Source organism: Lactuca sativa, chromosome 7, assembly GCF_002870075.4.
Source record: "Lactuca sativa cultivar Salinas chromosome 7, Lsat_Salinas_v11, whole genome shotgun sequence".
NCBI classification, from domain to species: Eukaryota; Viridiplantae; Streptophyta; class Magnoliopsida; order Asterales; family Asteraceae; genus Lactuca; species Lactuca sativa.
The window spans coordinates 51489843-51501061 of NC_056629.2; the positions used below are offsets into that span (position 1 = coordinate 51489843).

At 34.6% G+C, this 11219-nt stretch overlaps 2 protein-coding genes across 2 annotated transcripts; one reads left to right on the top strand and one right to left on the bottom strand.

Annotated features, from left to right (window-relative positions):
* Nucleotides 1-1720: 1720 nt before the first annotated feature.
* On the top strand, nt 1721-2698 carry LOC111906093 (RING-H2 finger protein ATL16). The gene is made up of 2 exons (XM_042896362.2): nt 1721-2432; nt 2520-2698. Exons 1-2 carry the CDS (start codon nt 1792-1794, stop codon nt 2566-2568), a joined length of 690 nt encoding a protein of 229 aa, XP_042752296.1. The 5' UTR covers nt 1721-1791; the 3' UTR covers nt 2569-2698.
* Nucleotides 2699-7742: 5044 nt separating this feature from the next.
* LOC128127240 (uncharacterized mitochondrial protein AtMg00820-like) lies at nt 7743-8438 on the bottom strand. The gene is made up of 2 exons (XM_052765680.1): nt 8069-8438; nt 7743-7762 (listed from the first exon to the last, which is right to left on the bottom strand). The coding sequence occupies exons 1-2, from the start codon at nt 8436-8438 to the stop codon at nt 7743-7745; spliced, it is 390 nt and encodes a 129-aa protein (XP_052621640.1).
* Nucleotides 8439-11219: the final 2781 nt, after the last annotated feature.

The window sequence follows — 11219 nt, forward strand, 5'->3', positions numbered from 1 at the left end:
AATGGTTGATCATTTTGGCTAACACCATTGGTTTTTGTCTGTTAAGTCTACCCGTTTCATGGGTAAAAGCGTCTTTTCTATACATAGCACCATTCTTGAAGACTGAGCCAATTTTTGATTAAATAATTTTACGTAGAATTGCTGGTTTCGATACATCATTTTGCTTTAATTGCATCGCTTACTTCTCCAAAATCGATAAACGAACCTTCACTGTACGCGATGTTATAATTATTTATTCATTTGTACTAGTTAATTCTCAACATTATGTAACATCCCCCATTTGGCACGTATCACAATATTGTCCGCTTTGGGCTGCCAGTACAAAAACTTCTCAGGAGGTCACCCATCCTTGGATTGCTGTCGCCCGGGCACGCTTAACTGCAGATTTCGTATGAGATATACTACCCTCACGGCTTTAAAACGCATTGTGACAAGGAAGGTATCCACACCCCTTATAAGGAAATATTTCGTTCTCCTTCCAAGCCGATGTGGTATCATGTGCAACCCACCTAATTGTAATACCCCACAGATTTGGGCTAGTCAGTTAAGATATGCATTAAAATGATTTTTTTATAGAATATTATCTAGGATAAATAATCTTAACCAAAGTAATAGTTAGGGTCAACAATTGTAACCTATTTGACGTAATAAAGAAAAATTATATGAATATTATGTGTTTTGTGATTATTTTAATATAATAAAATAGAAAAAATCAGTTGAATCCCCTGTAAATCATAAAAATAAGTGCGGAGAAACATATATACTATTATATATGTAGAAAGTACATGTCTTTCTGATCCCGAAAATATAAATTTCATAGAATATGATTTTTATAAGATATAAATGTCATTCGCGCATAATGAATGTATGACATAAAAAGCTACGAAGAGAATGATTGACTTTTAGATAAAGTCACCAAAAAGAAAATCGTAGTACTCTTTAAAATAAGAATTTTGAGAAAAAATGTCAAAAACGGAGTCCGTACGAGAGAGTTATGATTTTAGCAAAATCATTTAATTTTATAAAAATATGGACAAAAAATAAAGTCAAAATTAGCCGGCGGAGTCTAAACGACAAAGACTTCCTTACGTTAAACCCTCCGAACAAAAAGAGTCTTTTAGGGCTTGGAGTTGTAGAGGGATTGAGTGATTTGAGAAGCGAGTTGTGAGTGATTTGAGAAGCGAGTTGTTGGGATTCTTCATGTGCTTTAGAGCTTGATATCGGAGAAGACGAATGAAGTTCAAAAATGATTTAATATATATATATATATATATATATATATATATATATATATATATATATATATATATATATATATATATATATATATATATATTTTCTTTTTTTAATAATAAAATAGAAAAATATTCAAAAATGGTCTATATGGTATGGAAAATAAAAATAAAAATAAATAAGCAAAACCCTAACGGAGGAGTTAGTGTTAAGGACCGTCCTCTAAAAGTTTTGAAACCACAATGAGCAACATTGATGACCTAAAAAATTAAGGATTGAATTCGGTTATTTGAGAAACGAGAACATTTTTGAAGATTTTTCTTTTGCATAAATTTGTCTTTTGCATAAATTCTATCTATTTTAAAAAGATAAATGAAAATAAAGTTATCATAAATATAAATTTATCATAAATAGTAATTAATAGTGTGATGATATGTATGTATTTATAAATTTATCATAAATAGTAATTAATAGTGTGATGATATGTATGATCTTGGCACTTATTTGCAAACCCCTTCCTATCACCACAAATATAGGAAGACATTTATTCGTTGAAATATGGGTGACTATCTAAACCTTCCAAAATCTCCAACTCAATCATCATCGCCGCCACCACCACCGCCACCTCCGCCATCAACCAGATCAAACATGCCCATGCTATACTACGGTCTCGTGGTTGTAGCCACCGCTGCCATCGTCCTTGCCATCTACAACCTCATAATTGTACGGTGGTGCGCCATACAATACCGCCGCTCACGAGATACTAATCATCACTTCGGCCCCCGGAGAAACGCTGCCACCCGAAACAATAACATATCACTGCCACCGTCTTCCCTCTCCCGCGGCGGTTCCACCGTAGGTTTGACTGCGAGTTTCCGATACAAAAAAGAAATTGAGGGTACTAATATTAAAACCCAGTTGGATTATGACACCGAGTGCTCCGTTTGCTTATCGGTTTTTGAAGACGGCGAAGAAGTCAGAAAGTTGCCGAGATGTAACCACTCGTTTCATGCTTCGTGTATCGATATGTGGTTGTACTCTCACTCCGACTGCCCACTGTGTCGTAACTCGGTGGTAGAGCCACCGCTACATGCACCGTCGCACCTACCTTTAACACCACAACACCGGCATACAGACTCGGCTTTATCGGAGCATTCACGGGATGGATTATTAGATAGAGCGAGCTCCTCTGTCTCTGTGTAATCGAATCTTTTTTTTTTTTTTTGGATAAATAAATTAGCAGATAATTTATTAGAATTAATCAAAGAAAATACATGTTGTTGTAGGGTTGGCATTCGTGGGGCCTTTTCTAAGAAGATTCTACAAATTCTTTGAAGGGCTTGCACGTAATTTTACAAATTTATCTCATTAGTTTATAATTTTTTTTTCGTAAAATATTGATATATGTAACAACTTGGCGGATTTTGATTAATAAACATTTTTATAAAAAGTTGATTTTGTTTGATTTTAATAGCACTAGGAATTAAACTACTTGCGATGTGATATATTTTTTTTATATAAATAATTTGCCTAAAGTCAAAGTATAAGACAAAACAGCAGTCGACAATACTCCAAACATACAATTATTACTCTGTTCTATAGCGTTGTAAATCCTTTGTCTCAAAACTTTATTTCTAGTAAACATTAGTTAAGAGTACTAGTAAACACTAAACTTAAAGTACAGTTTGAGTTTTTGTTAATCCAATATTAAAACTTGGTTTACTAAACTTAAATAGTACGGTTTGAGTTTTTTTAGTTTAATATTAAAACTTTCATTGTAGATTTGATTTTTCAGTCAACTGTCCAAGCTGTATTTTTAGGATATCATTGAAAACAATTTTGTAAAACAGTTTTAATTTTAAACTAAGGTTTTGTTTGATACACATCTTTTTAGGTCTAAACAGATCTTTCTAACTTAATGGACCGGAAAAACTGTTTGATTTGCACAGAAAAATGGGTCTTTCCCAGGAAGATATGTCTTTCCCAGAAATTCTCAAAATCATATATTTCTGGCTGAATGAGCTGGAAAGACAATTATGCACCAAACCCCGTCTCTTTCTTTCTTGCTTGGATTATTAATTTTTTTAAATTTATTTTTTTATTTTTTATTATTTTTTTTCATCATTAAGCACAGTCAATAAGATGTACAATCAAATAGCATTGTTTCTTTCCTAATCAGAAAACTTCTCAGACAATATTTTCCCAGACAGAAACTATTAAACGGGACCTAACTGTACAAATAAGAAAAAGAAAATAAACGCAAAATGTATTTTTTGGGATACCATATGAACCAATTCTTCAATTTACTCTGATTATTTATATCATTTACAACAAAAATGAGTAACATTTCATTTTTTTATGGATACCATATATATTAAATTATTAATTAATGAAGTACCTTCTAGATATGTGAAAGGGATATACAAACAAAAAGAAAATCCGTTTCTCATGTATAACAATTTTTTTGTTTTGGTTGAAAGTAACTTTAAACAGATCGGTTAAGAGTCTTCTCTTTTTTTAATAAAACAAAACAAGTTTTAAAAAAAATCGAAAAGCAAAATAAGTTAGTAACGTTCGAATAAAAACAATTTTAGACGTTACATCATACATAATTGTTTCCTTATTTGTCATTTATTAATTATTTATTCATGTGCACGAATTTTGGGAAAAATATGTTCACATATGACCAATGTCATCCGCTATAGCAGGTGACAATGATAACATATGAATAAATTAACAAGTTAATTGGTTAAATGTGTAAAAAAAAGTTCTTTAAATATCAACAAAACTAAATTTTTATTACCCTGATAAGTCATTTTTCTCATTTTTAATAGCAATTTTATTTTTCATATTTGTTTGTATTAATTTTTTCAAATGTTATTTTTAAAAGATATATAATTTCGTAAATATTGTAATTAAATATTGATCAATTTTACACTTTCCTTTTTAATTAACAATATGTTTTTATTTTGTGAAATATTTTATATAGCCTCTTATAATTTTTTTTCTTTTGTTTTTAAGCATATACAATATTTTTAAAGTAAATAATATATATCAATAAAATTAAATAAATTAAATATTTAACAATAAATATGGAGGGTATTTTAAAAAATAAAAAGAAAATATTACTTAGCAAATAAAAAAAATCTATATAATGTAAATGTTGTAGAATTATTCCAACTTTTTAATACTTTTTAATTGGGTTTTATATAGAAAAGTCCCATTATTTTGGGAATTTTTTTGATAAAGTTCTAAAAAAAAGTATTTTATTTTAACAGAAAAGTCTCATTATTTTGAAAAAATCACATAATCTGTCATTTGTTGTTCAAATATAAAAAGTGATTTTTTTCGTTAATTTGGGAAAAATGTTAAATAATCGGGACTTTTCAATTAAAAAAAAACTTCATGACTTTATTAAAAAATTTCCCAAAATAATGAGACTTTTCTGCATTAATCCCCTTTTTAATTAAAAGTTTATAAACTTTTAATTTTTTTAATACAACATTTTAAACTAGTATTTAACGAAAGTATTTTAAAATGTTATAGAAAAAATAATAAACTATCATACAAAATCTGTGAAACACTTTAAAAATGTTGAAAAAGAAAGTATAGAAATAACTCTATGAAAGTTATAAAAAAAATTTGTATGAAAATGTAGAAAAAAAACAAGTTAAATACTTGTAAGAAAAATTTAAAACATTTATAAAATATTTGGTTTAAAAACACTTGTATTAAAGTTATATAAAAGAATAAAAAAAGTTTAAAAAAATATAAACAAATATTTAAAACGTTATATTAGAAAATCTGTAGGAAAAAATATCATAAATGTGTACAAAAAATATTCACATTTAAACAAAAAATTTTATACACATTTGACCATTTAACTTGTTAAATGTGTTCACATGTTATCATTGTCACCTGTTATAGCATGTGACAATGGTAATATGTAAACACATTTAACAAGTTAAATGGTTAAATGTGTACAAAAAAAATGTAGTTACCTAAACGTGAACAAGACGAAAAGGTAATTACTCTTGCAAGTCATTTGCCCACGTATTTTTATTCGCAACTTTATGTATTGCTTCATTCGTTCCATATTAATATAACTTATATCTATTATATCTTAGTTTAGAGGTATGTTGCAATACTATTGTAAAATATTACTTTCAGATTGTTTTCATGGATAAACTATTTTTTTATAGAACTAATGACAATATTAGACGTAAATTCGTTGATTTTAAGTATGTGATCAAACCCAAAATAGTAAATTAGACGGTCAAGATTTTTTATTTTAAATTCGTTGTGCAAACGAGTAATGATAGAGCGAAGATTCGTGTCATCATTGCCAGTAATAATTAAGTCATCAACATAAACCAATAACAACCGTGTCATCATTGTCGGTAATAATTAAGTCATCAACATAAACCAATAAGTATAACACACACGAATCGCGTTTGAACACAAAAAGTGACGAGTCGGCCCTCCTACATATAAACCCGGTGCTAACTAAAAAGGTGCTCAAACGATGAAACCAAGCCTTTGGTGTGACACGCGGTTCCTCGTACGTATTTAAATTCAAGTATTGTTGTAATTTACTTTGGGACTCGGCGAGATGGAGGCCCAACTTGTTGAGTAGACTCGACATTATGCGGGGGGTTTTTAATGATCTACTCGATGAGTCGGGAGACCGACTCGGCGAGTAGGGGATGTCTGGGCAAAAACCTAATGTTTAGGGTTTGCATCCTATTTAAACACTTTATCTCGTCCCAAACCAGCCTCCATCACCCTCCCAACTTAGAGAAAACCCTAGATTGAAATCCTAAACCCTTATTGAGTGTTCTTGAAGCCTTTTTGGTGTTTTTTGTGTGTGTTTGAAGTTGAAGAAGAAGAAGAAAGCTTGGAAGTTCAAGTAGAAGCAAGGAGATCCAGAAGTTTCACTTCATTCTTAGCCCATTCAAAGTAAAAAGTTGGAACCTTGACCATCTATCTCTTGGATTTTGATTTGGGGCTATTTCTACCCTTTTTATGAGTATAGCGAAGCAAAAATCGGATTTTGTGGGTATCCTTTGAGTTGCACTTCGGATCTGAGGCTATTGGGGGTCTTTGTGGAATAAAGATGTCAACTTTGTTGCCATAAACACCCCATGCATCTTGTAGACCTCCTTTTATGGATTTTTGAGCCAAAGGCCCCATGCATTTACATCAAGTTTATAGCTTTACGTATAAAATGGACCCTAGGAGGCCAGATCTATGGTTTGAAGCGTTAAGACCCATTATAATCAACTGTATAGTTTTGGACAAAGAGGGACTCGGCGAGTCGGGGTGTATTTTCCACCGAACCCTTTCTGTTTATGGACCAGATGTTAAGATCGAAGGTTCACCAGTTGCTTAGGTTCACTGAGGACCTGGAAATCATAGGACTCGGTGAGTGGATGAACAGACTCAGCGATTTCAAGGCAATGTCCCAGCCACATGAAGACGGACTCGGCGAGTTCAAGGGGAACTCGGCGAGTCATAGACTGAACATCTTCTTATGGATAAAGATGAAGTCGACGAGTTCAAGGACGAACTCGGCGAGTCGGTTGAAGATAGTCTGATGTATTATTGAAGGCGAACTCGTTGAGCTCTTGCTAAACTCGACGAGTAAGGACGGGATTATGGCAGTAGGTAAACATATGGGCTCGGCTAGTTGGCGGACCAACTCGACAAGTCGAGTCAACCAGATGTTGACTTTGACAAGAGGTTTGACCATTGATCAAGGTGTTGACCTTTACCTTGTCTTAGACTTGAGTTGGCCCTTGTAAGGGTTATGAGTATGAATTGATAAGTTAGAAAGTAGTTGTGTGGGGATTGAGGATTCGAGGAGAGTTGGTTTTCGTACCGAGATTAGTACAGACACCACACGACTTTGAGGTGAGTTTTCTCCTAGTAGGAGTGGGTCTACGGCCACAATGCCGGCCCACAAGTAAGAGTGTTGAATAGATGAGTGTATTTGTGATAATTATCAAGGGTTGATATGAGATATGTTTATTGTGTCTAATATGATCATTGCGCTTGATATGTTTAATGTGCTTAATAAATGTGAGCAGTAGTAGGGGTGAAATAGTCCCCAGTTACCAGTTGAAAGATACCGAAGGGGAGGGTAGCTCCCAATTACCGGTTGAGAGATGTCAAAGGGGAGGTTAGTTCCCGGTTACCGATTGAAAGATACCGAGGTGGATCCCAGCTCCTGGCTATGCCTGGCAGCTACCAGTTGAAAGATACCGAAAATTATGCATTATTTGGTATGGGTATGATGGGGGGGACTCACTAAGCTTTGTGCTTACGGTTTTTAGTTTTGGTTTCAGGTACCTCTTCATCTAAGGGGAAGGAGTCGGCGGGGTAGCAATACATCACACATTTACACATGATATTCCGCATTAGAGAAACCTGGGATTGTACTCTGATGTTACACTATTTGATCATATGGTTTCGAGACTTGTGATTTGTGACTTTATGTTAAAATGATATCAATGTTGTTTCCCGTTAACTGTTTTTACAAGTAATATACTCTAAAAATAAAAAATAAATTGGGTCTCAATTTTGGGATGTTACATTTGGAGCCTGTTTAAGACCATAGAGAGCTTTGTTAAGATTACATACATGATCAGGATATCTTATATCATGAAAGCCTGGAGGTTGATCCATGTAAACAAGTTCACGTAAGGTGCCATGAAGGAATGCATTATTAACATCAACTTGGTGGAGAGACCAACCATTGATGACAACTAGGGACAAAACAATGCGAACCGTGGATGCCTCACAACTGGACTAAAAGTATGAGAGTAATCAATACCTGGAAGTTGACTGAAACCTTGAGCAACGAGACGAGCTTTGTAACGATCAATCGAGCCATCAGCATGATACTGAGTTCGAAACACCCATTTGTAACCAAACACATTGCGATCCACTGGTCTAGGCATCAACATCCAAGTGTTATTTAGATGAAGAGCGGTCATTTCAGCATCCATGGCATTTTGCCAATGAGAATAAGAAGTTGCAGACGCAAAGATGGTTGGGTCATGGTGAGCAAATAACACAGTGTACAAATCATGTTGAGTAGTGTGAGCAAGATCCACTCTGTTTTTGGGTTTAAAGATTCCCACTTTAGCCCGCGTAACCATAGGGTGACTAGGAGTAGGTGCAGTGGATGGAATAGGAGCCATTGGCAGGGTCGATGTCAGGGAAGCAAAATCAGGTTAAGGGGAGAGGTGTGCAGCAACATTAGCGGAATCGACAGGAGGCGGATCGTTTGTAGGGGTTTGGACGGGTGACTGAGGCGTAGAAAGAGAGCCAAAGGCTAGAGACAATTGAGAATCATCGCAAAACCTACACCTGGTGGGTGGATTAGGTGACGGTTGAGGTAGAGTAGGAGCGGGAGCCATCATAGACGAAGAAGACGAAACATCATCCAAAAAAGCGGCCAACCGGAGGTCGTGAAGAGGGACCCAAGATAGAGAGCCTCTAAAGGGAAATGATAACTCATCAAACTTGGCATGTCGGGTAATATAGATGCGAGATGAAGCAGGTTCAAGACATTGGTATCCCTTGTATTGAGTATAATAGCCAAGAAAGATGGATGGATCGCGGGGACAATTTGTGCTCTATATAGTCCCATAAATAAAGAAAAACTTGACACCCGAATGAGCGAAAATGATCATAACAAGGAGCCCAAAAAACAATGTTTCAAAGGGAGCCTTATTGTCTAAGAGTCGCGTGGTTAGCCAATTAATGATATAAACAGCAAAGCGAGACGCAATAACACAATAAGATGATGGGACATGCCCATTAAATAACATGGCAAGACCGGTTTCAATAATGTGTCGATGCTTGTGTTCCGCCCGACCGTTTTGTTGCGGGGTGTACGGACAAGAGATACGATGAAAAGTGTCATTTGCATCATGTAAACTCCGAACATGGTGATTTAAAAATTTTGTGCTCCCATCACTTTGAAAAAAATTAATTTTAGAAGAAAACTGTGTTTGATCAAATTTCATAAACGTTCCAAAAACCAAATGAAATCCTGACTTGGTTTTGAGCGGATATAACCATGTAAAGCGAGAGTAGTCATCCACAAAAATTACTTAATAACAATAACATCAATCGAATCAATCGGTTATGGGCCCCATAAATCACAATGCTCCAACTCCAATACATGTAAAGCACGTTTTTCATTAGATTCAAAAGGCAAGCTATGTGCATTTACTAGTTGATAAGGAGAACAAATAACAGGTGATGGTAGTAAAGATGTGACAGAAACATTGTGTAACATCCCATTTAAAATAAAATAAATAAAATAAAATAAGTAAATAAATAAATAAATAATAAACCCGAAAACCCCGAGATGTATTTTTATATTTTTATGTTAGCCCTAAATCCATAATAAATTATTATAGTATTAGCGCAAGGAGTTAAATGTTATAAATTCTGGAAATCGGGGGTTAAAGTGTAACTTTCGGACTAGTTATGAATAGAATTATGGAAGCTAGGGGTTGTTTAGTAACTTTTGGACTTGAAGTAAAAGGATTTTTGTAGTCAGGGGCTATAGGGTGAATTATGGACTTAATTTGAAAAAGAATGGGGTAGGAGGGACTAAAAGTGGAAAATGGACATAAGTTTGAAGATGGAGGCGAGAATAAAACCTGACACCCCTTCCCCATGCTCTCTCGCTTAAAACCCCATACAACAAACCCAAACCCGAAATGTTACAACAGCCTCCACCCGTATCCCTCCAACCTCCATCCGCCACCCTTACTAAGTTTTAAGCTTATCCAATTGTTTATTGTTTCAGGTATCATCGGTGTCTATGGGAAGGCGAAGGCGGGACTGTACATACTCGCCAACAGCATGGAGGATTTCACGTTTTCTAGGATACTCTGATTTTTAATAAATGTAATTTGGAATAAACGGTTTTTCTTAATATTGGATTTATAAATTGGGAAGTTTCACCTTAATAAAAATGAAAAATTTTGGTTGTGGAAAATGGGACGTTACACGACCCAATTTATTTAATATAGAAATAGTGTTAAAAGAGACATGACTTAAACGGGAATGCCAAAGCTTGTATGATGCTTTCAACTTCAAACATGTAATAGCCGTATGCGGTTCATGAGAGAGAATATACAACCCTCGTTCACATTGGCCCTTTGCTAAAACTCGCTTCGTAGCTCGATCTTGAATATAAATATATGGTTGGGAAAACAAAACATCAATGTTGTTATCTTTGGTTAATATACTAATCGAAAATAAATTTTTGTTAAGATTTGGGACTACCAAAACATCTTGCAACCACATATTATTATTAAGAATAGAGTGCCCAATGTGTGATATCGGAAGAACATTACCATCCCCAAAAGCAACCTTTGATTTCCATCACAAGGAGTGGAGTGATTTGCGGAACCCATGGAAGATGCCATATGGTCAGTGGCACCGAAGTCAATAAACCAATTCGGGCATTTGTCGTAACATGATACTGAGCATGAAAAGCTTTTGCCAAATCTGTATCCGAACCAAGTCTATGAGTGACATACGAAGAGAGATGTGGACACACACTAGCATAGTGATCAACTTTGTGACATAATAGGAAATATGGAGGACGACGACATCGACCGTGACCACCCCTATAGGACCGACCACCACGACCTTGAATGAAACATCTCAAAAATCACAGTAAATTTTAACTTTTCAAAAACAACAACTCAGTCCATAATATTTACAAAACCAGTGTTTTTCAATAATCAGAGTGTCCCCAAAATCCATATAACATAAAACCGAAGGATGTGCATGATCACGCCTTCACCTATACACGGTCTTTAGATGTACCTGAAACAAAACTAAAACTATAAGCCAACGCTTAGTGAGTTCCCCCAAAGTACCACCACATAACATAACAAACAACAACATGCATACAGAGCCTTCAACATGACTAGACTGACTCACTAGGTCTT

What these genes read in the sequence shown, in the direction of transcription:
- LOC111906093 (XM_042896362.2), top strand. Translation starts at nt 1,792, where the DNA reads ATGGGTGACTATCTAAACCTTCCAAAATCTCCAACTCAATCATCATCG. An exon ending in GCGAGCTCCTCTGTCTCTGT is followed by an intron (nt 2,433 to 2,519) that starts GTAATCGAATCT and finishes ATGTTGTTGTAG; the next exon opens with GGTTGGCATTCGTGGGGCCT.
- LOC128127240 (XM_052765680.1), bottom strand. Translation starts at nt 8,438, where the DNA reads ATGGCTCCTATTCCATCCACTGCACCTACTCCTAGTCACCCTATGGTT. An exon ending in AGGTTTCAGTCAACTTCCAG is followed by an intron (nt 7,763 to 8,068) that starts GTATTGATTACT and finishes TTGTAAAAACAG; the next exon opens with TTAACGGGAAACAACATTGA.